Genomic DNA, 26,876 nt, shown 5'->3' with positions numbered 1-26,876 from the left:
TCTTCAGACCTTGAGATTTCAAATGTCATTATTCACAAGCATCAGTGGAATGGATACAGACACTTTTACTTCTTGTTTTTGTGCATAAGCATTGGAGATCTTTAAAATAAACAGCCAAACAACAGGAATTTTTCCCTATGTTTACATTCAGTACTTCTGTCTTAGAGCTGTGGTGGTGATGCATATCAAGAGATAAAAAGGGGTTATTCTCCCCTCTAAGGCAAGAGTCTCCAAACTTGACAACTTTAAGACTTGTGGACTTCAACTCCCAGAATTCCTTAGCCAGTGATGCTAAGTCTTAAAGCTTCACAAGTCTTAAAGTTGCCAAGTTTGGAGACCTTTGCCCTAAGGAATAAAACAAAACAGTGGAAAGAGACAAGATAGATTGGAAATAGTTTTCCAATAACTTTTGTCTCTTCAGTGAAATTCTCTACTTAGAAGCAACTTTCAGAATGCAGAAGCCCCTCTTTCTCCCCACCCATCACCAGCATTTCCCAAACAGTAAAAAGGAATGTGTCCTTTGAAATGCATTAAGCTATTAGCATCATAATTATATCATGGCTGTTAATATACATTTTAAAATATTGCTTTTTTAAATGATAGAATATTCTCTCAGAAGATATTGCAAACTACACAATAAATGCAAACAAACATCTGTAGACATGTACATGAATTAACCAGTGGAGCTGGATGGAGGGAAAGATATAAATATTTTATTTCTGGGTCAGGAATTTTAAAAACAAACAACACATCTTTGTCTATTTGCAGTTGCAGTGGACAGAACTGCAGATTGGTTCAAAGAGCAGTCGGCTATTAGACAACTTAGAAGCAATCACTAAGGTGAACCCTTTTTGGTCAATATTTTCTGCAAGCTCCACAACTTCAAAATGCAGACTTGCCCAAATGATTACAGCACTATTAATATCAGATAGAAAGTTAAGGCAACCCAGCAGTATGTGAATAACGTGTAACTGTGCATTGTCAATAATTGTAAATGGTCAGGCCAGTGATTTTTCAACATCTGCTTTTTCTCCTTCAGGTATGGTAGTAATCATTAGGTAGGTCCCTGTAAGATTGAAAAAGAGTTATCCAAAATTTAGGCTCAGTGGAAAGCATGGGAGTGTTTAAGATTCCCTGTAGATAAATGTAGTTGGTTTTGCAATATAAACTGCACAGTGGGATACTTGCTGTTTTAAAAAAGCATAAAAATGAGTTGTTGAAGAATGATAGCTCATGAGACCTTTGATGAAATTGCATGGCTGTCTAATTTAGACATGATTTATTTCTGAATTTCTGTAGGTCTGCAAGCTTTATTTGATTTAACTGGTAGCCAATTCAAGTGCAATTTTAGTTGAATAACAAGCAGATGACAAATTTTAATTGGCAGAGCTGAAAGCTAAAGGCACAATAGGGCTATTATTTTAAGGCATTTGATTCTGGTTTGTTACTGCAAGAGGAAAGGAAGCTATTAGATACGGTATTTCTTTCTAGTAAAAAATAATAACTGTGATGTCTTGGATCTGCTGGATTCAAGGTCCAGATGGACTGATTCATCTCAGGACAGCTTAACCAAGGGCTTTCAAAGGAATATCCATGATATGTTCCTCTTGGCTGGGCAACTGGACTCTTACCTCTGACATTGGCATGTCCTCTTGGCAAGCAAATGTTGCTTAATTTGTGCCATCCTCTTGGCTTGTTGCTGTCAAAAAATAAAAGAAAGACCCTTCTCTTTTCATGTTCTTTCAGATCTGCTTCCATTTGTGGTTGTTGTAGTAGAACCCAACCTCCCTTTCGGTTTATGGATAGGGAGAAACTCACCTGTTTCTGCTTAATACGTTTACAAGTAGGTACACAGATACCAACAAGAATTAACAGCAGAAGCATTGCGCCAATTCCTGAGGCTATTTTGATCAGCGAGAAACTATTCTCTAAAGGAGTCTCATTTGAGAGGTTTTCTGTGGGGGAAAAAAAGATTGGAAGTTGAGGAGAACAGAATGTGCACAGAATCAGAGCCAAGAACAAGATGGTAGTGTTATTTACCTTGGAACCTACCCAGAATATAGTCAATACTGATTTTCACATCGTTGTTCACTTTGAAATCACACCTCCAGAGTCCTTCAGTTGTAGTTACGTGACAGAATCTATGCTCTGAAGTGGGAGAGCCACATCTGGGTTCACTCGTAGAATCATTTACATAAACCCAGCACAATTCAGTCAGTAGAGGGGCAGAAGGAGTGATATGACCACACAAGGTCACTTTGTCTTCTTTGGATCTGAGCACGGGAGGGATAGCAGAGACTGCAGGGAAAGCAAGAAAAATATATTAGGGAGATCTTACGAGATCTAGGGGAGAATGCTCCTTCCCGTGAAGAATATTTTATCATATGATCTAAAGTGCCAGGCTATTCATTCATGGTGCTGGAAAGAGTCCCTTCTCAATGGAAAGAGGACAGAGGACAGATATCAAAGGATTCAAACCTAACTTAAATCAGCAGTATGCAAAGATGATTCAAGTTTCCCCATAGATTGGCACCAAAATATGTAGTTGTTCAATTACATAGTCAACTTTCAGAAGTCAGTTTCCCTAAAAATAAGTAGCTCAGAGTAATTAGTAAATCCTTCAGGTGTTGCAGCCATAATCCTGTGCAAACTATATTGATTGAACCATCAAATCAACTCTTCTTCTAATCTCATTGCCCCCATCCAAAGTTGGAGCCCTCTTATTTAATAAAGTTGAGGAATGATCTTTATTTCAGATCAGACTGCAAGCACAGCAACCAAGATCCCATCAAAATGTGTCCTTAGCCTTCATGCCAGAGATAGCAGAGTTGGGTTAATTACAATCTACAAAACATTACAGATGCAGGTAGTTCTCCACTTACAACTGGTCACTTAGTGACTATTTGAAGTTAAGACAGACCTCCCCCCAAGCTACTTACAACTATTTTCAAAGTTACAATGGCCACACATGATTACACAATTGCATTTTGGGTGCTTGGCAACCAGCTCACATTTACAGCTGTACGAAGCATCATGTGACCAAGATTTGTGATTGGTTCCTGCAAAAAATGCCCACTGAGGAAAATTGATTCGTTTCACAGCTGCAGCATTTACTTAGTCATCGTGGCATTCACTTAACAAACACTGCAAAAATGTCAAAAAAATTGGGTCCAGTCACATGACGCCTCAACATTTGACTGCAATGACTTATGACCATAATTTCTGAGTCAATTATGTTAATAAATCAAGGATCTATAAGACAGAATGGGAAATAGATTCTTTCACACTAACACCTTACTTTTCAAACTTCAAAGTTGGTCTGAATTTACTAAATGGTATAATAGCTCACTATGTTGCATGACTTACTAAAGTAGATAACCACCTTCCACGTTACTAAGAAAAGCATCTGTCAGTTCAATATAGGGAAATCTCTTGTATCATAAAGCATCACATGTCAAAATAAGCTCCCTGAAAGCTCTCACAGTAAATGTACCACATAAAAGAAAACTTTGTTTTACAAAATTATGCAAATGGAAAAGAAAATGTTTTCCCATCAACAATAATATCTTCATTAAACTATGAGTGGTAGGATTCAAATATTTTAACAACCGGTTCTCTGGCCTAATGATTTCTTCCAACAACCAGTTCACCAAGCTGCTCAGAAAGTTAACAACCTGTTCCCCGAAGTGGTGCGAACTGGCTGAATCCCACCACTGAGTATGCCACATTTCCTTCATTAAACTAAAAGGTCTCCTTTGGGATGGGGGAATGGGATATAATTGTATCAAAAGCATTGTATTTCCCCGCTGTTTATCTCTAAAAACCCTAAGCTGTTTGGGACAGCTGTAGTGAGGTGCCTTGTCTTAAAGTTCTTCAATGGAGTTTTTCTGCTATAGAGACCATCCTTACATCCCTGTGTCTTCATCCTCCCCTAAACCACCACCAACTCCTTGGATTGAAAACTGCTCAACTCCTGCTGGCCAGTTTAGACATGCATGCTTTCTGTCCTCTGGTCACGGGAACTGTCCTCCATGGCCACAGTGGCAGAAGTCAGAATAAATGAGACACTTGTCTGATGCAGGCCTTGTAGGTCCAAGTTCAAACTGGGTATTGAGAACATATATCCTATGTGCTTTACCTATGTCTGATAAGTTTCAAAAAGAATAAAACCATTCATTCATTCATCAAATTTATAAATTATCCATAACACCAAAGTGATTCCTAGTGATCAGTAGTGAATATAGCCATTGTTATGCAGAGTTACTTAGCCTCAGGAGAGAGGGGTCTTGAGGCATCTAACATGAGCTTCAGACTAATTAAGGTCTATAATTCTTTAGCCTGAAAGTGTGAATGAATAAGAAAAGAAAATGTTCCATTTGTGGTATCAATCTTCTAAGCTTCTTCTTAATCAGAGGACATAAGATTGTTTTGTTACTGGAAAGATACAGGTTGATAGATGGAAGAGTATAATTTAAAATTACTAGCTAAACCTAGTGAAATTTAGTGATAACAGGTATTGTTAAATAAAAAATTGATAATGATAATACTGTATACAATGTGTAGTGTTATGATAAGCAATAATTGGATATGAATATTGAATGATACCTGTGAAGGGAAGGCTAGAAATCCTTTTGGGTCATATATAAAGGTCAATAATAATAATAACAATAAAAAAAGAACTAAACTAGACACAGTTAAGTTTTGATTATTAGGGGGAAAAGATTATGATACAGGATATAGCCAAATAAAGAAAGGATAATAGTAATAATAATAATAATAATAATAATAATAATAATAATAATAATAATAATAATAATAATAATAATAATAACAATTAATAATAATAATTTATATATATATATATGTATGTATGTATGTATGTATGTATGTATGTATGTATGTATGTATAATATAAGGAAATTGGATGTAAATTGTAAACAGTGATTTGGAAAGGAGGATTAGAAAACTTTGTTATTAAATATTATGGATGTTTAGCTACAATAGGATATAAGGATTTAATGTTAATGGGGGATTTTATAAATAAGTAAATGAAATGCCAGTATGTGGTTATGTATTAAATTCTGCTATATTTTATGATAAAGGACGTTTAAACAATTATAGTCAAATAAAAGTGGAGGTATGATGATGGTAATATGTATAAACATTTGAGTTAAGATACTAGAGTTAATATGAATTATACTTGATGACGGTAGAAGAGATGCACAAAAACCTTTTGTAACCAACTGATACACTTTCTACAGGATGTAAAGAAGGGGGATTCTTATGTTTGTTTTGAAAATTAAAAATAAATAAAAAAGTTTTTTGGGGGGAAAAAAGAAAAGAAAATGTTCCATTTATAGCTCCTTATGTGCACCAATTTAGCATTTCCTACACCTGTGTTTAAAAACAGGATCTATGCTTTCTGGAGCAAATGCTAGACCTGTCTGCACAAAAGGTTAATTTAAACCTGGAAAGAGCCTGGTTTTACCAGGTGTGAGTTGTTGGTTCTGTCAGTCCCTGGGTTTATGAGAGATTTTCCACTGCTTTGTTTACAACTGGTAGTATCTTTGTGGTGAGAGTACCATTCAGTCTATTTTAACCAACTGCTACCAGCATTGCAACCCTTTGTGACATTAGGCTAGAGCTGGCTAGTTCTTCAATCTATCAGAATAGAATTGGAAGGGACCTTGGAAGTCTTCTATTCCAGCCCCCTGCTCAAGCAGGAGACCCTATCCCATTTCAGTCAAGTGACTGTCCAGGTTCTTCTAAAAAACCTCCAGTGATGAAGCACCCACAATGACTGAAGGCAAGCTGTTCCACTGGATAATTGTCCTCACTCTTAGGAAGTTTCTCCTTAATTCCAGGTTGCTTCTCTCCTTGATTAGCTTCCATCCATTGTTTCTTGTCCTTCTCTTTGGTGCTTTGGAAAATAAATTGACCCCCTCCTCTTTGTGGCAGCCTCTTAAATACTGGAATGCTGCTATCATGGTCTCCTTCTTTTCTCTAGACTAGCCAAACACAAATCCTGAAATCGTTCTTCATATGTTTTGGTCGCCAGGCCTTTAATCATCTTAGTTGCTTTTTTTTTGCACTTTTTTCAAAGTCTCAACATCTTTATGGTAATGTTGTGACCAAAACTGGGATGCAGTATTCCAGGTGTGGCCTTACTGGTACTATTACTTCACGTGGTTTTGACTCTATGCCTCTGTTTATACAACCAAGGATTGCATTAGCTTTTTTGGCTGCTTCCTCACACTGCTACCTCATGTTTAAGTGATCGTCCACTAAGACTCCAAGGTCCCTCTCACAGTTTCTGTTTTTGAGCCAGGTTTCGCCTAATCTGTACTTGTACCTTTGGTTTTTGCTGCACAGGTGTAAAACCTTGCTTTTCTCCATATTGAATTTCATTTTGTTGGATAGAGCCCATTGTTCAAGTCTGCCAAGATCTTTTGGGATCCTGAGCTTGTCTTCTGAGGTGTTGGCTATTCCTGCAAGTTTACTGTCATCTGCAAATTTGATGAGTTCGCCTTCTATACCGTCATCTAAGTCATTTATGAAGATATTGAAGAGTACTGGGCCTAAGACAGAACCTTGTGGTACGCCACTGCTTACTTCCCTCCATGTAGACGTAGTACCATTAAGGACTATTAGTTGAGTATGGTTTGTCAGCCAGTTACAAATCCATCTGATGGTGATGCTGTCGTTCCCACTTTTTTCTACCTTACCAAGAAGTAGGTTTAGTCTACTTTGTCAAATGCCTTGTTGAAGTCTAAATATACTATGTCCTCAGCATTTCACTGATATACTAATTTAGTCAATATGTCAAAGAATGAAATAAGATTGGTTTGGCATAATCTGTTTTTAACCAACCTGTGCTGGCTACTAGTTATAACTTTATTTGTTTCTAGATGTTCACAGATCTGTTTTTTAATTATAATTTTTCCAGTATCTTTCCATGTACTGATGTTAGGCTGATTGGTCTGTACTCCTGCTTCCTTCCAATCTCCTCCTGCATATCTGTCAACCACACTACTTCTCAACAGATCTACTACCAGTACTTTTTTGAAAGGTCTCTTTTGATAGACCTGTATTTAGAAATAGCTTGACAGCTGGGTCATAGGGTGCACCAAGCAGGAGCATCAGGAGAGCTCTCTCCAACTTCACCTCACATCCTTCCTCTGTACCTGTTGTGGCCCAGCAGCAGTCGGCTGAGCTCTTGGTGGACTCTGACAGCGATGAACATTATGGGACTGCTCTGGAGGATGAGGAAGACTCTGGAGGGTGTTTGGAGTCAGAGCAGGAACTAGAGAGGCCTGTTGGCCATCAGATGGCATCTGAGTCAGGGAGCAGTGAGGAGAAACAGAGGGAGGTTGTCCCTGATGTGCGTGTATGTACAGCTGAGAAGAGAAAGGAACAGCTGTGGAGATGACATCATAGAAGGAAATAAGGTCAGCTGGCTAGGGTGTGGCCCCTCCCAAAGAGTTTTTAGGTGGAGCAACGGGAGGGGAATCTTTGCAGGAAACAACAGTCCATTTTACTAGCCGTTGAGAAAGCATTCTGTAAGTTTAATCTTGGTTCTTGAAGATAGCTTTCTAGGCTCCTAGCCAAGGGGTGGCTATTTCTATGTAATTAGTCATGGCAGACAGCCAAGCCTGTGTCTGCATATTCATTGGAATCACGGGACAGAACAGTACCTATACTGCAATCTGTCAGACTGGCTATTTTGGGTCACAGTGCTTCTAAAATAGTCTGACTGATAGAACTCACATCCAGAACACATCCATGCCTATATCCTTTTAGTCAGGCAACTTGACTAAGCCAACTCTTCTGAAACCCCTGTCTAATGTGACCTACTTCATTCCACACCAATTGTTCCCTAATGGGAACAATTAATTTCAAGAAGGTTGAGTTTTGACAATGTTAAAAAAACGGCTGTGTTGATATTCAAAGGCAATAGCATCTACAATTAATATAGTCAGCTGAAATTGCATGTTACCATCAAACAGTTCAAGACTTGAGGACAGAAGCTGATGTCGCAACGACACGACGTGCGATCTCAGAGCTCCGAGATTGCAGTAGATACTTTTGCCACTGGGCGGTCCTTTTGGACCTAAACAGTCCCGAAGAGACAGTGACAGGGAAGAGTATGTCTTGCTGATCTCAGGGACATCGCAAAGTCCCTGATTGATCCAAGAGAATCTCTTCTTGCCGGCGACATAAACGCAGCCAAAAGCTGCTGAACTTGGGACAGTTCCGGAACGGGAGGAAAGCGGAAAGAGAAAGTGTGTCCATCTGGTGAGGAAGTCTTATTGTTACAAAAGAGACTGCCCCCCAAAAATTAAAGCTAAATTAAATTTGAAAACAGAAGAAAATAAACGGCGAAATTAAGCTACATTGGATAGTGTGTTATCTTTTTTTAAAAAAATTTATGGATGGAATTTTTGCAAATATTTCCTATTTTTTAAAGTGAATGGATTAGCTTTTTTTCTTCTATTTCTTTTTTTACCTATGGATTAAAATCTCTTTCTTTATTTTTATAATACTGGTTTGGATGGGTTTTTTTTTCCTATTTTGCTTCACTTAAAATTTTTGTTTCTTTTAAGCCTGGAATATAAAGAAGATATAAAAAGAATACAAAGAGGGTTGTAATATCAGAGGGAAAGGAAGTAACACTGCCACTTGGAGGCTGGAGGCTTGAGTCCTGGAAACATTGCCCTTTCTTTTTTCGCTTTGATCATTTTGAATTCATACTTCAAGGTTTTTCAGTTTGTTTATAGAGAGTGATAAGGAGAAGAGCATGGGTTGTTTATACAGGTGCTCTTTGGGAGCTTCATTGGCAGCTGGAGAGAAGTGAAAACAGCCTTGTTTTGAAAGATTATAAATCAACTTGCGTCAAAGCTAATAAAAAGTTTTGAAGGCTAGAGTGGCAGTGTTTACCAGTTGGAAAAATGGCACAACATCAAAAAGAAACCTTAACATTGCAAAACATTATGTTTGAAATTCAAAAATTACTAGAAGTAAAATTGAGAAGAGATTGGAAAACATAGATTGTAATACAGTAAAATTTGATGGAAAAATTGAAGATGTTCATCAAATGGAAAAAGTGGAAGTTAGAATCCTAAAAACTGAAGGGAAAAATGAACAAAGAGACAAGATAATTGTTGATACCAACAGTGAACTGAGCGTGGTTGGAAATGGAAAAAGTGGAATATGGAAAGGGGAGATAGATGGACAGAAGCGCTACCCCAGATTTCAAGGTATAGAAGAAGAAAAAAGAGAAGAATTGATGGATCTAAGGAGAGAAATTTTGTCAGAAGCACTATTGATAACCAAAGATAAGCTGATTAAAGAAGCAGATGGAAGATTTCGAGATTATATAAGATATGCAACAAGCAACAAGTTGTGAAGAGAAGTCCATACAAATCTTATTAAGGAAACAACCAGAAGACTAATCCCACAAATGGCAAAAGACATAAGATTGCACTATTACTGGAAAGACACAGGTTGATATATGAAAACTTATAATAAAAAGTTAGTCAAATTTAGTTAAATTTAGAACATTATGTAAAAAAAATGAAGTGATAATGGATATAGTTAGATAAATAATTGATAATGATAACAATCTATACATATGTATTGGTTTGATAAGAGGAAATTTGATATAAATTGCAAATGGTGACTACGAAAGGAAGTTTAGAAATTCTGTTATGTATGAAAGCTTATAATAAAAAATATGTCAAATTTAGTTAAAAATAATGTATATATATGTACTGGTTTGATAAAAGGAGATTGGATATAAATTGTAAACAGTGGTTAAGAAAGGAGGTTTAGAAACTTTGTTATTAAATATAATCAATTTTTTATTTAGACCATGTCACAAAGATGTAATGTTACCGGATGATAATGAAAACAGTTAACGGAATGCCATTTTGTGGTTTTTCTTTAAATTTTGGAATATTTTATATAAAAGGACGTAAAACAATTATAGTCAAATGAAGGTTGAGGTATGATGGTAGTAATAAATATAAATATATTTGATTTAAAATATATAACTTGATATCAATTGTAGGTGATGACTGTGGAAGGGATGCACGAAAGTTTTTTGTAACCAATTGACACACTTTCTACAATTTGTAATGGAAGATGGTTTTGTGGTGTTTTTTGTGTTTTGTTTGTCTGTGTTTATTTAAAAATAAAAAAATTCTTATATAAAAAAATATATCAAGACTTATTCCTACCTTTCACAACTATTAGTTTGATGGTTTTACTCAAACTTCCATGTTTAAATCCAAGATGGCATTGGTACTCTCCAGCATCTCCAGAATGGACATTGGATAAAGAAAAAGAGCGACTGTTGTTTATGTAATGCTCCGTCATGAGAATATTATTCTTAAGCCATTTCCAAGACTGGACTTTTGGAATCTCGTGGTCTCTTTTTTCTTGCAGGTCAATATTCAAAGGACAGGAAAGGAGGATGCTGCTGTTGATAGTGGCAAAATGGAACTCATCCAATGGATTGGAAAAACCTGATTTTATGTCCAACCAAAATAGAAAATAACATATGATCAGAATTGTGTGCATTGCTGCTTTTCCATTGTAGAAAAAGACTATGGCCCTTTCCCCTCTACAGTAGTGACTTAAAGTGCTAATCTTGAGATGGCAGAAAACATTTGCTTCCCTCCGAGCTAATCCCTACTCTGTGGCTGATTCAGGTTACTGCTGAAAGGGATTTTCTTGTTTTGTGAATGTGACACTCATTGATGGAAAAGACATCAAAATAAAGAACAGGGAAATTGTTTTTAAAAAAATCAACACATTCCCAGTTCAAGCTCCCTCATTGTTTTTGGGATACCACAAGGGTCACTGAGAAGCGTAACAATAATTTTGCTTGGGCATACTGGAAAAAGAGGTTCTGAAGTTTTTACTGCAACATCTTGACAAAAAATATATCTGATAAAATAACTATAGACAATGGGTGGTAGTGAACAGAGAACAATAGCATTCTATCCTATCTGTAATGTAAATGTGAGTTAACATAGGATGTAAATTCCAGAAAAAGTCAGTGATGAAGTAACTTTATCTTGGCACAATGCAGTGATATTGGAAGCAGTTAGCAGAGCAAATGATGCTTGATGCTGAACTTTTTATGAGGAAAGACTTTGAGAGTACCCAGGTTTCAGGCTCTTTGAACCAAATTTAGTGACTTCTCTTACCTAATACCTTGACATTGTAGGTGACGTTGATATTATAATAAAGATGAGAGATTTGACATTTCCATATCCCATTATCCTGAACTGTAAGGTTTAATATCTGTAAGCTATCCTTTTGCAGTTTCCATCGTGGCTCTTTCCCTGTTACTTTGGTCTTTTGGGGTTCAAACCATTCGATCCTGGCATCTTTGACAGGAGACAGACGCAGCTTTAAAGTATCACCTTGCAGGAGGTATCCACTTTTAGATCCGGTAACTGTGAAAGAAAGAAGGCCTACCGGTCAATTTTCCTTCCCATGTCTCTTCCCAAGGATAATTTATTTGTTTAATTACTCATTCAATAGCAGGGAGAAGAAGAGAAAGACAGAGACAAAGAGGCAGATTTCATGATCTCTGTTCCATCATTCACCTGTCCACACTTCGATATCATAAGTAGCCACCTGCTTTCCATCCACCTCACAGACATATTGTCCTGGTTCTGCTTTTGGCAGCTGTAGAGAAAAAGTCTCCTCATCCTTCAATATGTATGTTTCAGACCTTTCAACTTTGAAGAAAAAAGAACTGGATGAAATTAAACCACAAACACAAAGGCTCGTATCTCTTTTTATTGGTTATATGTGGAAGGGTTGGACCAGTTTTTACCTTTAAATACTTTATCTTTAATTTTATGTAGCAGACGTTTTCCATTATGTTTCCAGATCATACTGTATGGAGTGCTCTTGTCAGTTTTACTTCGACAGTGAAGGAAGACAGGATTGCCAGCAGCAACATTTATCTTTTCAGCCCTTGTGGAGAAAGTTTCCCCCAGAAGAGCTAGAAAGTCAAGATAATGGAAGAATAAAGAAAATCAACGAGAAACAAATGAGATTTAATCAACACTGAATTATGGATGTTTCTGAGCCTGAAGTGTATAATCTGAGTCACTGTACTCAGTCACTATATTGGCCTTTTATTTTATGTAACTCATTACATTTTAACGTGTCTGCTGATTTACTCTTGAGTTTTCGGAAAGTCTATAATTAGCAAAAAAAAAATGTCACTGTACAAGGCATTTGTTTTGAAGCAAAGTCAAGGAGAAATGAAGAATAAATTGATCAGCCACCTGGACAAAGAAGAGAAATGTGCACATTGTTATTTTTATAAGCTATCATGAAAGATAGGCTATATCTAGATTTTTAAATCAAAGGAGAGTAATTGGATTTAGTGGTGATATATCAAACCTGCTGGTAAACATTCTGTTCATCATTGTGAGCATAGATATCAGTGCAGCAAAAAAGAGTAGCCCTACTTCTCAGTGGGTTTTTTCACACCAAGGCCATAGAAAAAGATTAAAAATTAGGGATGTGCTGCATTTTGGATGCAAAGTTACAGAGGTGGTTCAGAGTGGACATGAGCCCACACACCATATCAGTCAGTGGCTGCTCTAAGACCTGGCTTAGTGATTAAGACATTGGGCTTGTCAGCTGGAAAGCCGTCAGCCCAGGTTTGAGACCTAAGCATTGTGTGGTGGGGTGAGCTCCTATCCTCGTCCCAGCTCCTGCCAACCTAGCAGTTAGAAAGCATGCAAATGTGAGTGGATAAATAGGTACCACTTTGTTAGGAAGATAACAACGGTCTGTGATGTCATGCTGGCCACATGATTGTGGAAACGTCTTTGGACAATGCTAGCTCAATGGCCATGAAATGAGCACCGCCACCCATAGTAGGCAGCGATTAGTGGACTAAAAATATCCACAGAGATTCCCATGCAATCCCAAGAAAATTGGAAGTTCAATTTAAGGGGACACCAACAAGTGAGTTTTAACTGATGGCTAGAGTCCATTGCGTTTGGTCAAAAACTCTTTGGGTTTTTACAACTGTTTTATGTTTCTGTATTCTACATTGTGCTACTTTTGAATATGAGTTTATTTCTGTTCCAGAATATCTGGGGAATACCAGCTGATATTAGGTTTCTTTTTAGACAAAAATTTCAGGGAGAAAGTTAAACCCACATTGGCCAAAACCAGTAATGGGTAGATTCACATTCCTCTCTGTGGTCACTTTTTTCTTTCTTTCTCTTTCTGCCTCCGAAGTAATTGTTTTAGTTATGCTTCTGTTGAGGGTTGTATGTTGGTCTCACGATAATTAAACGGGGGGGGGGGAGGGGGATAAACTTGGAAAAGAAGCAAACCTGAAAGAGATTTGTAAGGATAAAATAGTGTTTATAACTTTATAAAGGAAAATTGAAGAAGATAACCAATAAATAATTAAATTAAGTAAACATAAAGGACAGTCCTTTACATTAAAGGATGTATATGTCACTATCTTATGGCTACATGTCTCCCACCTTCGCTTTAGAACTTCTATACAGCTAATTCATACTGGCCATCATGAGTACTACTCAGTATGTATGCTGATGAACTGCTAAGAATCATCCATTGGGGCTTCCCCCCTGCCAGCAAAAGTTATGAAAAGAAATGAAAATTGTTAGACTGAAGACAGGAAAATAAGAGATCAAATGACAGTTCCATTGTGCCACAAATATATCTTGTAATAAACTCACCCATGTAAAGAACAAAGGCAACAAGAATGCTGTTTAAAACCATATTCACCAATGGACCTTTTCACCTGGACAACTGACAGCTGCAATAAGGTCCTGGCAGAAAAAAAATAAAAATCATCCAGAAAGGTCAGCATGGTTTATTCTAAAAATATCTTGTAGCATTCAATAGGTAGGGCAAAAGCAACTAGGAGAAGTTTATCTTCAACACTGAACAAAAGAAAAATTAATTACAAGCTTAAAAACTTAAAGAATTTGAAATAAACAGCAAAAATTAAAGAAGATTTTGATCTATGAAATTTAGAAGTGAATTAAGAGGTCAGTTAGGGTTATTTTGTCTGCCTTGGTTCATAACAAAAATAAACGACTTTATGATTTTAGAAACTGGATATCGGAAGGGACTAAAGATCCTAAGGAAAAAGGAAAAAATATAGCCCTGCTTTTGGTGTCGGTTAACTGGAACTTATAAAATGATACAAAACATTATAACATTGGAAGTATTAAAGGGGATGTTAGAGGAATGGAGCAGTGGTGGGTTTCTATTTTTTAAATTACGGGTTTGCGCATGCTTCTGCGCATGCTTCTGTGCATGCTTCTGCGCATGTGCAGAAGTGTCGAGCGGGTGAGTGGAGCCTCCCACCGCCGCCATGACTGGTTTGCCAAATCTGGGCTGAACCAGGAGCAACCCACCTCTGAAATGGAGCGAGAAATTAGTAGCTACAATATCAATAGCAGCAATAATGAGGTGTGATTCTGCCCTAGTTATGCATCCTTCTTAGGTGCTACTAAGCTGTCCCCAGTTATTGTTTATACTCCTTGTTTCTTAAGCGAAGTGGCAAAAAGCAGCAAAAGTGCCCTGCATAACTGCATTATATGGTCACCTGCTGCCATTCTTGAGGTTCCTGGCATATGGGAGGGGCCATGATTGTAATAACTGCTAACTTTCTTTTTTATTAATTCAATACATTCTTCTTTGATATTTCACACTGGCTTGAACTTACTGTCTTTGCATCCCAAAGCACCCATTGACCGCCAGGATGCCAAGATAGGCCTCCTTTCTGCTTGTGGATGACTGAGGGAGAGACAATAAGCATACTATAATAGAGCTGCAAAAATACAGGTGACCACTAGATGGTAGCCCAGAGATACGGAATATGTTTAACTCTCTTCCTTATCTGAAAGATTTGCCAGAGAACTGGGAGTGTCCTATGTATGACCCAGACACCATGCATTTTCTTAATGGATAGATAGATAGATATCTCAAGAGTTGCCACAAAGAAGAGGAGGTCAACCTATTCTCCAAAGCACCTGAGGCCAGGACAAGAAGCAATGGGTGGAAAGTAATCAAGGAGAGAAGCAACTTAGAACTAAGGAGAAATTTCCTGACAGTTAGAACAATTAATCAGTGGAACAACTTGCCTCCAGAAGTTGTGAATGCTCCAACACTGGAAGTTTCTAAGAAGAGATTGGATAACCATTTGTCTGAAGTGATGTAGTATTTCCTGCCTAAGCAGGGGATTGGACTAGAAGACCTCTAATGTCCCTTCTAACTCTGTTATTCTATTCTATTTCTTATTCTTATTCTATTCTATTCTTATTCTATTCTATTTATTCTATTCTTATTCTATTCTATTCTTATTCTATTCTATTCTTATTCTATCATAACAGGGCATATGCAAGCAGGCTAGTTTAATGTATATTTCATTCACTTAAATTATATGTCATACATATTCATGAACCACCCTTAAAACATGTGGCTCCCACCAAATTCTCCAAGCTACGCCAGCAAATCTGGAGAATGACATAATGGACAACGGATGGAGGAGGTCAGTTTACACTCTAATACAAAGAAAAAAGAAAAGAAAAGAGGAGATTTAACAGAGTGTGCAAACTATTATACAATATGCTTAATTTCACATGCTAGCAAAATAATGCTTAGCATCATCCAACACAGATTAGAGCCCTGCATGGAAAAAGAGATGCCAGATGTTCATCTGGCATCTGGCTTTAGAAAAGGCCAAGGAACACATTAATGCTAATGCATGCTGGATAATTGAGAAAGCCAGAGAGTATACAAAATAAGTCACTGTGTGTTTCATTGATTATAGAAAGGCCTCTGATTGTGTCAATCATGCCTAGTTCTAGAATATGCTCAGAAAAATTGAACACCAAAAACATCTAATTGTCCTCATGAAAAAACAGACCAACACCAGATTGGGAAAGGAGTGTCACAGAGCTATTAAAAGCACCCTGCTTTCAATTCAAACTATATGCTGAATATATTTTACAAGAAGCTGGATTGGAAGAAGATGAGCATGTTTCAAAATCAGAGGAAGAAACATCCACACCTTTCTGCTGTGCTGATGATATTATCAATAGCTGAAAATGCAAAGGATTTGCAAACCCTAGAACTAAAAGTCAAAGAGCAGAGTGAAATAATGGGACTAAAATTAAATATAATGAAGACAAAAATATGACTATGTGTAGAATTATTAATCTTAGAATTGATAATGAAAATATACAAGTGGTGGATATCTTCTGCCCTTTAGGGGTCAACCATCAACAGTAGTGGAGCAAGCAGTCAAGATATACATTGCACATAAACACCAGGTTACAGAAGCCATGAAGGCCCTGGAAAAGATATTCAAATGCCACAATGTATTTATGCCTGCAAAGAACAGAATTGGGCAAGCCATGGTGTTTCCTATGGCACTCTATAGAAGTGAATGTTGGACTTTAAATAAGCAGGATAGGAAGAATAAAGGTGCCTTTGAACTTTGCTGTTGGAGAAGACTCTTCAAGGTAATATGGACAGCTAAGAAAACAAACCAATGGCTCACCAATGGCAAGAGAGATGGACTCAGTTATAATTGCAATGGGCGCACTCTTTAAGGACACGAAAGGTCAAATTACGGATAGATTGTCATGGAGAAAAATCTGACTATGGGATAGGTGGGAGTCAAAATGAGTTGATTACAGATGGTCAGCCAATCAAAATGTTTAACAGTGAAATACATAAAATGAGAAAAAGAGGAGGGGGAGAGAGAAAGAGAACGATGGTTGTAAAGTAATAAAAGTCATCAATGTACAATGAGTGATAAAGAAATGGGCGGAAAGACTAATTAACTAAAAAAGAGTAAACGTCTAAACCAGGGGTGTCCAAACTTGGGAACTTTAAGACTTGTGGACTTCAACTCCCAGAATTCCCCAGCCAGCCATGCTGGCTGGGGAATTCTGGAAGTTGAAGTCCACAAGTCTTAAAATTCCCAAGTTTGGACACCCCTGGTCTAAACAATGTCTGTTGGTATCAATATAAAATAACCCTTCAATTTACAATCCCTATAGGGTATCCTTATGATCCCTATAGATCGTAGGGATAATGATTTATTTCATACTTTCTTGCTTTCAAAGGATAAGCCATTCAGAACACTTGGGAGTTTGATAGCTTCTAAATCAAATCAAAATAAAGAAATATTGCTATGCATCTTACCATTTCTAGAATATATGGAATTTTCAAAAGTAGATAAGAGTGTATATCAGTCAAAAATATCACTGACGCCTAATCAGAGGTAGGGCAAAATATTGTATCAGATAGGAGGACCCTGTCCTTTTTCATGTCAGCCTATGAACATATTCCTACTATTGCATCTTCATAGCATAAGCCAGCCATTGTCAAAGTTATTTAAAGCCTTTCATCATTGCTGTTGTTGTTTTCTTATTTTATAAGTACTCTACTATTGTATTATTGTATTATAGTCAAATGTAAATGGAGGTATGATGATGGTAATATGCATAAATTTTTGAGTTAAAATATTTGAGTTAATATGAATTATGTTTGATGACTGTGGAAGGGATGCACGAAAGCTTTTTGTAACCAACTGATACACTTTCTACAGTATGCAAAAAAAAATTATGTGTTGTGTTTGTTTTGAAAATAAAAAAATATTTATTAAAAAAAAAGCTTGAGTCCACAGTTAGCTTTATCAAGGAGCAAGGAGCAAGGAGTTAGCTTTATCAAGGAGCAGTTAGCTTTATCAAGGAGCAAGGAGCAAGGAGCAAGGAGCAAGGAGATGAAGGTTTTCTACTATCTCCAACAATGGAAGCTCATTGAGTTGTCTTATGATGGGGTGAGCTGAATTCTATACAGGTAGTCCTCAATTTACATTTCGCATCGCCATGATCACGTATTTGAAATTCAGACACTTGGCAATTGTCTCATATTTATAACAGTTGCACTGTCCTGGGGTCATGTGATCACCTTTTGGGATCTTCTGAAAAGCAAAGTCAATGGGGAAGCCATATTCACTTAACAACCATGTTACTATAACTTAACAGCTGTGGTGATTCACTTAACAACTGTAGCAAAAAAGAATGGTGATGGAGTAACTCTAGAAGTAAAACTACTAGCGAGGTAACTTCTGATTATATATCCATCAAGCCTGGTGCCATGTAGCCTAAATGTCAGCAGCCTTATCAGATCTCCAGCAGAGCACTTTCACATTGCATGTAACCTCTTTCTTTTACCTGGAGACGATAGAAATTAAACCTACAGGCCTCTTTGGTTCCTTTTGAAAGGAGTTACTGCAGTAGGGATTAAGAGCCGGGTTATTGGTTAGAATCAGTATTGGTTAGAATCAGAGGTGGGTTGCTTCCAGTAGTGGAAGTCAGGCCTGGGCTGCAGAACTGGTACCAATCCAAGCCTGACATCCCCCCGGACCAGTTTCCTCTCCTCTGCTGGGCCGCCGCGCAGCACGCAGAACAATTTATATGCGCGCAGAACAACTTACATTGAACAGCACACACGTGTCCGTGGGTTGCGAACCAATAGTAAAATTGGCAGCAACCCACCCCTGGTTAGAATGCAGTACTGCAGGCTAATTCTGCCCTTAACAGGAATTCAATCCAGACCGACTCAAGGTTAACACAGTCTTCCATCCTTCCAACGTTGGTAAAATGAGGGCCCATATCGTTAGGGGCAAAATGCTGACTCTGTTACCTGTTTAGAGATGGCTGTAAAGGCTGTGAAGCTATATGTCTAAGTGCTATTGCTATTTTATAATAAATAAAATATATTTTACAATAAAAGCTCTGGTTATAATATGGAGAGATGTACTGCTAGCAAATGTCCTGAATAGCTAAATATAGGAAGCAACAATGCAGTAGATCAGGGGTGTCCAAACTTGGGAACTTTAAGACTTGTGGACTTCAACTCCCAGAATTCCCCAGCCAGCTGGCTGGGGAATTCTGGGAGTTGAAGTCCACAAGTCTTAAAGTTCCCAAGTTTGGACACCCCTGCAGTAGATAAATAGTAATATATAGCCATCTCGAAAGTAAAAAAGATGAAATGTGCTGAACTGCTCAGTATCAAGATAACAGTGAGATTTTTTAAAAATGCAAACTTTATTTGTTAAATATATCTTTCAAATTCTGTAATATCAGAAATAGAGACTTTGTTCCTTAGAGACTTTTTGTGTGAAGTGAACTTATGACTTTTGGATTTGATGATTAGAAAACATAGATTATTTTTTTTTAAATTATATGTTGTAACAAAAGAGTAAGTGGTAAGTTTCCATTTACATATCCTTTGCTGATGTTGAGATAAGAGAGAAAAGTACGAATATGCCCTTGAGAAGAAAGGATGGGTGCTGGGAACTGAAACCAGAAGAGAAGAGGATTTCCAGGAATGCAGAGGCAAACTGAAGACGGCGCCACTAAAAAGGAACTAATGAGTGCAACAGAACAAGGAGCCAGCAAATGCGCCAGCTTCTCAGAACTCCTCCCCAGACAAGCAGATGTCTCAGGATCACTCGCAAAACTTCCAGACAGCAGGTCCTCGCAAGGAGACCACCAGGTTTAGAAGTCTCGGAAACAAGGGATCACAATCTTGCCCAACCCGCAGTCAGCACCTTCAAAAGGACACTGAATTCATATACTACCTTTCTTAATCGCTTCTGGAAATTGTTAACTTTTCTTGTTTTGCATATTAAGACCTTTCAGAAGATATTGAAATTAAGTATAAGAAATCTTCCTGTGGAGAAATGCTGTTGGTTGGGGGGGGGGGGGCGCGGAACCATGATAAGATGGAACTTTCAAGGTTGGATACTAGAGGAAACCAGAAGGAATTAAAGATTACAATTTTTTAAAAAAGAACCATTAATATCGCTTAGGAATCTAAGTGAAGAAACTAATGATAATTACATGATTGTTCAGCATTGTAGCTGAAACTGAGAAATGTTACCATTTTGAGCCTTATTTGAGTAAGTTTCGATGAAACTGGAACAAGTTTATAGCAACAATCAGAGACATAGAAGCAGAGGTGAAATTGAGAAAATTGGATATAGCCAGCCTTGGAAAAATAAGAAAAGTGGGGAGGGGGTAATAAGAGCACTGTTCAAATACTTAAAGATAATTTCCATTGAATAAGTCATTTCCTGTTCTATGTCATCCCAGAATGTTGGACACAGAATAATAGTCTTAAATTATAGCAGCAATTTTTATTGTACAATGGGAACAACGTTTATATTGAAGCAAGACCTATAAAGTCCCAAGGATGTAATTGCCTTTGTATTTGGTGAGGTGGAAAATATAATGTAGAGTTCCTAGAAAATCATTGTTTGTTTAGAAGGGTTGAATAAAATTGCCTTGTTATGGGGCGCCTCTCTGCATTTCTTGTTCCTCCTTTACTCTCCCCTCCTCCTTGGCCTTAGGGCTGCCTTACCCCTGCTCTTCCTCTTTTTGGTGCCTGAGGTTTTATTGTAAATAAATGATACATACATAATAAACATGATCAAGGACACTCGGCTAACAAGGCCTAGGTCCTTTTCTGTAGGTTTCTCCTTTTCCACATTGCTGTTTATGACAAGATGAGCCTGCATTCTCTCTGCCATTCCTACTACACTAATCTCAAATGATTAAATAATCAGAACAAATTTAGAACCAGTACAAATGAGATCGGATGTGCTCTCAAAAAACCATCTAATACTTTCAGTTTTACCTAAAGCCAATTATAGGGGGCTCACTTTTATGAGCCAAATAATAATGCAGGCATATAGCTAACCCTTTCTTTTATGTTCTTTTTTAATGTAAACCCTATCCCCATGCCTTGTGTTCTCCAGCAGAGTCTCCTAGGGAGTCAAGCACAATAATTCTTTCTCTAAGAACTCGTTTTGAATAGTTCTCAAGAAAAATCAGCAACTTGGCTTATGCTTTAATTGCAGTTATAGACTAACTACGAAGATCAGCTTTGTTTTTTAATGTCTACATTTCTAGGCCCTAAGACCAAAAGTTTGGAATCTGAGTTCTTTCTTCTACCCTTTTGCTGTGATGGACCACTAGCAACTCATTGACAACAACTGCACTGTCGAACAAAAAGATATTTTTTGATCCTAGGATATTTGTTTTCCTACTGTGCCAGTCCATCTCTTATACTACTCTATGCTTATAACTTTGTAATGTGGTTGGGAAACAAGAAATATACAATGATAGTCATAGCATTTAAAAAGAAATTGGAATGCAATTTTTCTTGTGGATGGTGCTTTATACAGGTAGATTTAGTACAATAAAAAATTATTGTTCTGCATAAATATTTGTTGAATTTAAAGCTAATACTTTATCTCTGCATTTTGGTTTGATTTTATAAACATCTACAGCAGGGGTGTCAAACTTGTGATGTCACGTTGTGATCACATGATGTATCACAATTTACCCCCTTCACTAAAATGGGGGTGGGGGTGGCGCATGATGCATCCAGCCCGCAGGCTGCGAGTTTGACACCCCTGCTCTTCAGAATTAAATGTGGCTGGCTTATGGGCATATAATTACAAATGTTTATATTTATTTTGAAGGATATTCCTCATTTTAACGAAACTTGAAAACTACACTATGATAGTAGTATATGAATATAATTGATTTCATAAGATCAATGTATGGTTGTTTCATAAAAGGCCATTGTATGGTCAGATCAGTTGGATGTCTTCCCAAAGAAAATACTGTACATACGAGGTGGTGAATGTTATTCTGTGTTCAATTAGCTGCATATCTAATCATCTAGTATTGAATTATAACATGCCTCAATAACTAAACTGTGCACAGGGCCGGTCATGCTACTGAATGAACTGTAATCTGCAAACTATGAAAGTGTCTCCCCACTTTTGGAAAAAAGTTGCTTTATGGTTTTCAAGAGCAACTTTAGATGCACCAAACTTTTCATGGCAAATGGAGGCTTTGTGCAATTTTCTAGACTTAAACTTAAATTCACTTTTTAATTATCTCTTAACGTTAGCATAAACTAATAATGGCTACAGAGTTGAGTCTTGTGTGGCAAAATGTCTTACGTGAAAATGTTTGAGGCATAATTTGCACACTATTGTTTTTTTCTTTCTCTTCCTTCCAAACTTAATTCATCGTCATTGTTTATCTTCTCATAAAACAATTACATTTTATGAATGCTGTGAGATGCAAAGTAATGCGACATTAATGACTGAATAAATACTTTTTAAAACACAGGAAATAGGAGTCTTAAGAAAACTCACTGTATGGGCAAAAAAACTGTGTGCGAAGGAAGCTGCGCCTGTTCAGATTTTATGAAGATTAGGTGCAATTTAATGAATAAGTAGGAAAATATAGTGAGAAATTTGCAGTAATAATGAAACTTATTTTTGATGTATTATGTATTTCCATACGTGATAAACATCATCTAGAATTCTTAAATGTAGAACTGAAATATGTTTTGATATCTAAATAAAAAAGGTTTAATTTTCTGCTAAGCTGACCCTGTTGCTCCACACGAACAAAATAAATTCTATCTGAAACATGCTAAGCTAGCACAACTGAAATGATGGGTCAGCATAGCCTTTTGTCCGCTATGCTGGTTTACCATATAACCTCATTTTCAAAGAGACAGCATTAAAACATATCTGTACATTTGCAGCACCTGAAGGCAGAATTCTATTATCTTTTGACATGAACACAAAACACAAAGTAAATCAGATAATAGCATTTATAATGCACACAGCCTGCACATTTCCCATCTGGTTCTTCCTATTACTGTAGAGTTAAGGGCTAAACAATCCAGAAATTGCACACTGCTCCCAAGATTCTGGATTGCTTCTCCTCTTACAAGCCAAAATTGTAAATAAAATCTTGTTTTAATATACAGGGAGTCCGCAACTTACAACCTTTCATTGGGTGACCATTCAATGATGAGACAGCACTGAAAAAAGGGACTTATGACCATTTTGCACATGACGAGTGCAACATCCCCAGGGTGACATGATCAAAATTCTGATGCTTGGCAACTTATGTTTATGTTTATGATAATCGCAGGGTCCCAGGGTCAGGTGATCACCTTTTGAGAACTTCTGACAAGTAAAGTCAATGGCTAAGCCAGATTCTCTTTACAACTGTATTACTAATTTAACTGCAGTCTTTTATTTAACAAAATTCATAAAGTGGGGCAAAACTGTCTCAGCAATAGAAATTTTGGGCTCAATTGTGATCGTATGTTGAGTGGCTTACCTAAATACCCCTATGTATTTAGTATTTTTAAAAACAAGCCACCCTTTTAGGTTTAGAGGAAATGGTAAATAAATTATTTCTGATTTCTTCAATTACTCATGCTAAGAGAGGAGCCAAGAAGAAGAAGAAGTGAGTGGGTAGTCTGCAGCTTTTCAAAATACATTTCACCAAAATCCTAGTTTATTTTTCCACACAGAGACATTGAATTTTGGTTGTATCAGAATTCAGATAGATGCAGGTACACTAAATGTTACAGCAGGAGTAATCTTACATGTTGCACATGAGGCAAGAAAAACAACATGGGTGGTTCAAAGAGAAACATAAAAGAAGCTTTGTTAGATCAAATCCATACTACTGAATAACCAAGAAAAAATAGTTGATCAATAGATAAAGACAATCTACTGGTACTTTTAGTGCATTTTAAGAAACCCATAGAGGCACAAATCTTTGTGAGTTACAGAATAGAGGAAATCAGGAAAACTGAATGTGTCCATTCAATCTCTTCCCATCTTTGAGAAGAGTTAGAGAGAATGCCTGCTCCTTTTCGCTACTATGTGCAAGGGTCATAGAACAAGGAATACAGAATGCATAAATTTGCAGTCTCCGTGGAAGTAAATCAAATGTGTATTTGCAAATCTCACTGCCTAGCCCTAGAAGCTTAAAAACCATGAGGATAAGGTGAGCTAGAGGAAGACAACTGGAGATTCTCTGGGCCAGGTTGTCTGATTAGGTCACCCCAACACCTCCAATGGGTCCTGTGGAAGAACCTCTGACTTGGACCCTGCTGGAAGACAAAAAAGACCTGCTAAACCTCATAAGCTAAAATTGGCATTCAAGATTATTGTGGGGAGGGGAATAAGGACAACCATGATAGCACCTTTTCTGACAGCCTACAAGTTTTATTCAAACATATACGTTTTTGTGAACTTTAAAGTGGCTAGGCTAATATAGGATTTAAATTAGGTTGAAGCGGGAAGGGAGGGGAGAAGACAGGTTGATTATTCAGGTTACATATGAGACTGTTTAGAAACACCTTATCAGTTAACTATTGTAATGTATTAAAAAACCACTTTCTTTGTTGAATCCTTTTGAAATTGCCTGAAATCTTTTGATATGTATGAATTCAACCATTTCCTGCTCAGCGGTGCTGTTAAAGTTCTGTTTCCCTTAACCTGTTATTTTGAAGTCTGCCACAGAGTGTTCTGGGAGGTTAAAATGTCCTGATACTACTTTGTTCTTTTTTTTTTTTTGAGTCCTCATGTCAACCTTGTGTCCATCCGTTCTTGTGCAAAATGTGTTCCATTTGTTGATTTTGGAATCCAAAAGGACATTAATACCTCACATTAGAGAAACAGCATGTGAAGAGAGCTCTAATTTTACCTGTACATCTTTTGGGAACTGTGATGGGTCCGTTGATGTAGATGTGGGGACAGAGTAAACATTTGGGTTTCTTGAAGGTCTGGCTCTCGTGTTAGCATCTTTGTCCTGGGGTTGTTGTTTTTTTGTTTTGCTTCTTATGACAATTTGCTTCAGGTTGGATGGCTGTCAGTAGGCAACTATGGACCAGCCACTCAGAAAGTGCGGTGTCGTATGGGCTTGTGGCTTGCCGATAAAGCATTTGAGTGGGTTGTGCTCGGAGCTGTAGGTGACTACTGTTATGTTGTTCTCTTTCTGTGGTATGTCTTTTAATAGGTCTTCCCTGGGAATTGATCTGGAACTATTGATTTACCCATTGCTCTCATTGGATGGGTAATTCAGTTTTCCCGATTGCCTGGTTTAATTCCATCAATTGAGCATCTCTGTCAAGTGGACCAGAACAAATGCAGCATAAAGCCTGGGATACAAAAAGGACTTAATTCCTTGCTGGCTTGGTTTACCTCCTTAGTGGAATCATAGTTTGACCTCTAGTTTGACCGTCTGAAGCTTTGGAACATCTTGCCTCAGTGTGAACGCAGGCCACTAACTATTTCTTGAAGTCAGAAACGCATGACATTGTATTCTACTCATCCACAGCCCACTGGGAATGCAATCTGTGACTTGACTTTTTCTGCTATGAGCCAGAAGTACTGTTTTCTGACTCAAGTAGTACTGTCCAGTTTGCCTGCTGCCCTTCCTTTCATCATAGGCAATCCCTTGACTTGGTTACTGGGGAAGGAGCACTGCATACATCCCATCACTGGTTGCTACCCTACAATTTTGTTTTACAAGTTAATTAGTGAAATGTTCCTTCCTTCCTTCCTACCTACCTTTTTTCATTCATCAAGAAGTTAAACTATGGGTCTTTTTTTCCCCTTTATTTAAAAAAAAAACGCAATATGCACAAGAGTTTTGCTACATCCTCCTCTAGTCAAGTGATAGGGAAAAAAATGATAAAACTGATTTTTTACTTTTACCAGCCCAGGCGGTGTGTGAAAGCAGAGGAATGCATCTATTGGGGGATGTGGTTAATGTGATCCAGACAGAACCTTATCACCTTGCCGAAAAAAGAAGAGGGGTTTGAAATCCAGAAAGAGGCATCTTAAGTTCACTTCTAGCCAGTTTACACACAGGAATCAAGCAGCTGATGACTATAACAAGGAAAAGTTCACAGCTTCGTGGTAGAAAATGAAGGGAAAATATTTACATTTTTCAAGAGTGATTGTCCTGTCAAAATCACTCCAAGAACATAGCCCAGAATCATATAAGAAGTCATTAAAAAGAAAAAGAAAAATATCGAGGGATCAGGAGTTTTGATATAGTAAAATCAGTGTCCATAATCCTACTGTCAGAAAAGTGCTGATTGAACTGTTCTTCTTCCTACAAATACATTGGGGCAACTTGCAAGTTAAAAATTAGGTTAAAAGTCCTTCATTTATATGTCAGAAAAAAAAGAACAAGAGCCTTTCTATTGAGACAGATGTACATTGGGAGGAATGAATTTCCTCTTATAGAGGACTTTTTTCAAGGTTTCCTCTTTGGCTGATATTTTTTCCCAGAAAAAAAGATCACACACACACACACACACACAAAAGCTTGTATTAAATCTTGGTATATTTTATGATGAAGGACGTTTAAATAATTATAGCTTGCCTCCAGGAGTTGTGAATGCCCCAACACTGGAAGTCTTTAAGAAGATGTTGGATAGCTATTTGTCTGAAATGGTATAGGGTTTCCTGCCTAGGCAGGGGGTTGGACTAGAAGACCTCTAAGGTACCTTCCAACTCTACTATTGTATTATTGTATTATAGTCAAATGTAAATGGAGGTATGATGATGGTAATATGCATAAATTTTTGAGTTAAAATATTTGAGTTAATATGAATTATGTTTGATGACTGTGGAAGGGATGCACGAAAGCTTTTTGTAACCAACTGATACACTTTCTACAGTATGCAAAAAAAAAATTATGTGTTGTGTTTGTTTTGAAAATAAAAAAATATTTATAAAAAAAAAAGCTTGAGTCCACAGTTAGCTTTATCAAGGAGCAAGGAGCAAGGAGTTAGCTTTATCAAGGAGCAGTTAGCTTTATCAAGGAGCAAGGAGCAAGGAGCAAGGAGCAAGGAGATGAAGGTTTTCTACTATCTCCAACAATGGAAGCTCATTGAGTTGTCTTATGATGGGGTGAGCTGAATTC

At 37.3% G+C, this 26,876-nt stretch overlaps 1 protein-coding gene across 2 annotated transcripts in view; it reads right to left on the bottom strand.

The window, feature by feature from the left end:
* CD4 (CD4 molecule) overlaps positions 1-26,876 on the bottom strand; it is a 38,103-nt gene continuing 11,227 nt past the window's right edge. Inside the window, exons 2-10 of one of the 2 annotated variants that reach the window (XM_081940816.1) lie at positions 13,752-13,844; positions 11,852-12,022; positions 11,619-11,753; positions 11,214-11,465; positions 10,239-10,526; positions 2,041-2,298; positions 1,819-1,955; positions 1,632-1,699; positions 1-1,066 (exon numbers count right to left, since the gene is read on the bottom strand). In XM_081940816.1, the coding sequence (XP_081796942.1) occupies positions 1,036-1,066; positions 1,632-1,699; positions 1,819-1,955; positions 2,041-2,298; positions 10,239-10,526; positions 11,214-11,465; positions 11,619-11,753; positions 11,852-12,022; positions 13,752-13,794 (1,383 nt within the window). In that variant the 5' untranslated portion in view covers positions 13,795-13,844 and the 3' untranslated portion in view covers positions 1-1,035. The remainder of the gene's footprint in view (positions 1,067-1,631; positions 1,700-1,818; positions 1,956-2,040; positions 2,299-10,238; positions 10,527-11,213; positions 11,466-11,618; positions 11,754-11,851; positions 12,023-13,751; positions 13,845-26,876) is intronic. The other variant, XM_081940817.1, reaches the window with a different exon arrangement.

This window comes from Natrix helvetica, assembly GCF_964273705.1.
Source record: "Natrix helvetica genome assembly, chromosome: 2".
Classification (NCBI taxonomy): domain Eukaryota; kingdom Metazoa; phylum Chordata; class Lepidosauria; order Squamata; family Natricidae; genus Natrix; species Natrix helvetica.
This window is presented reverse-complemented; position numbering and strand designations above follow the sequence as displayed.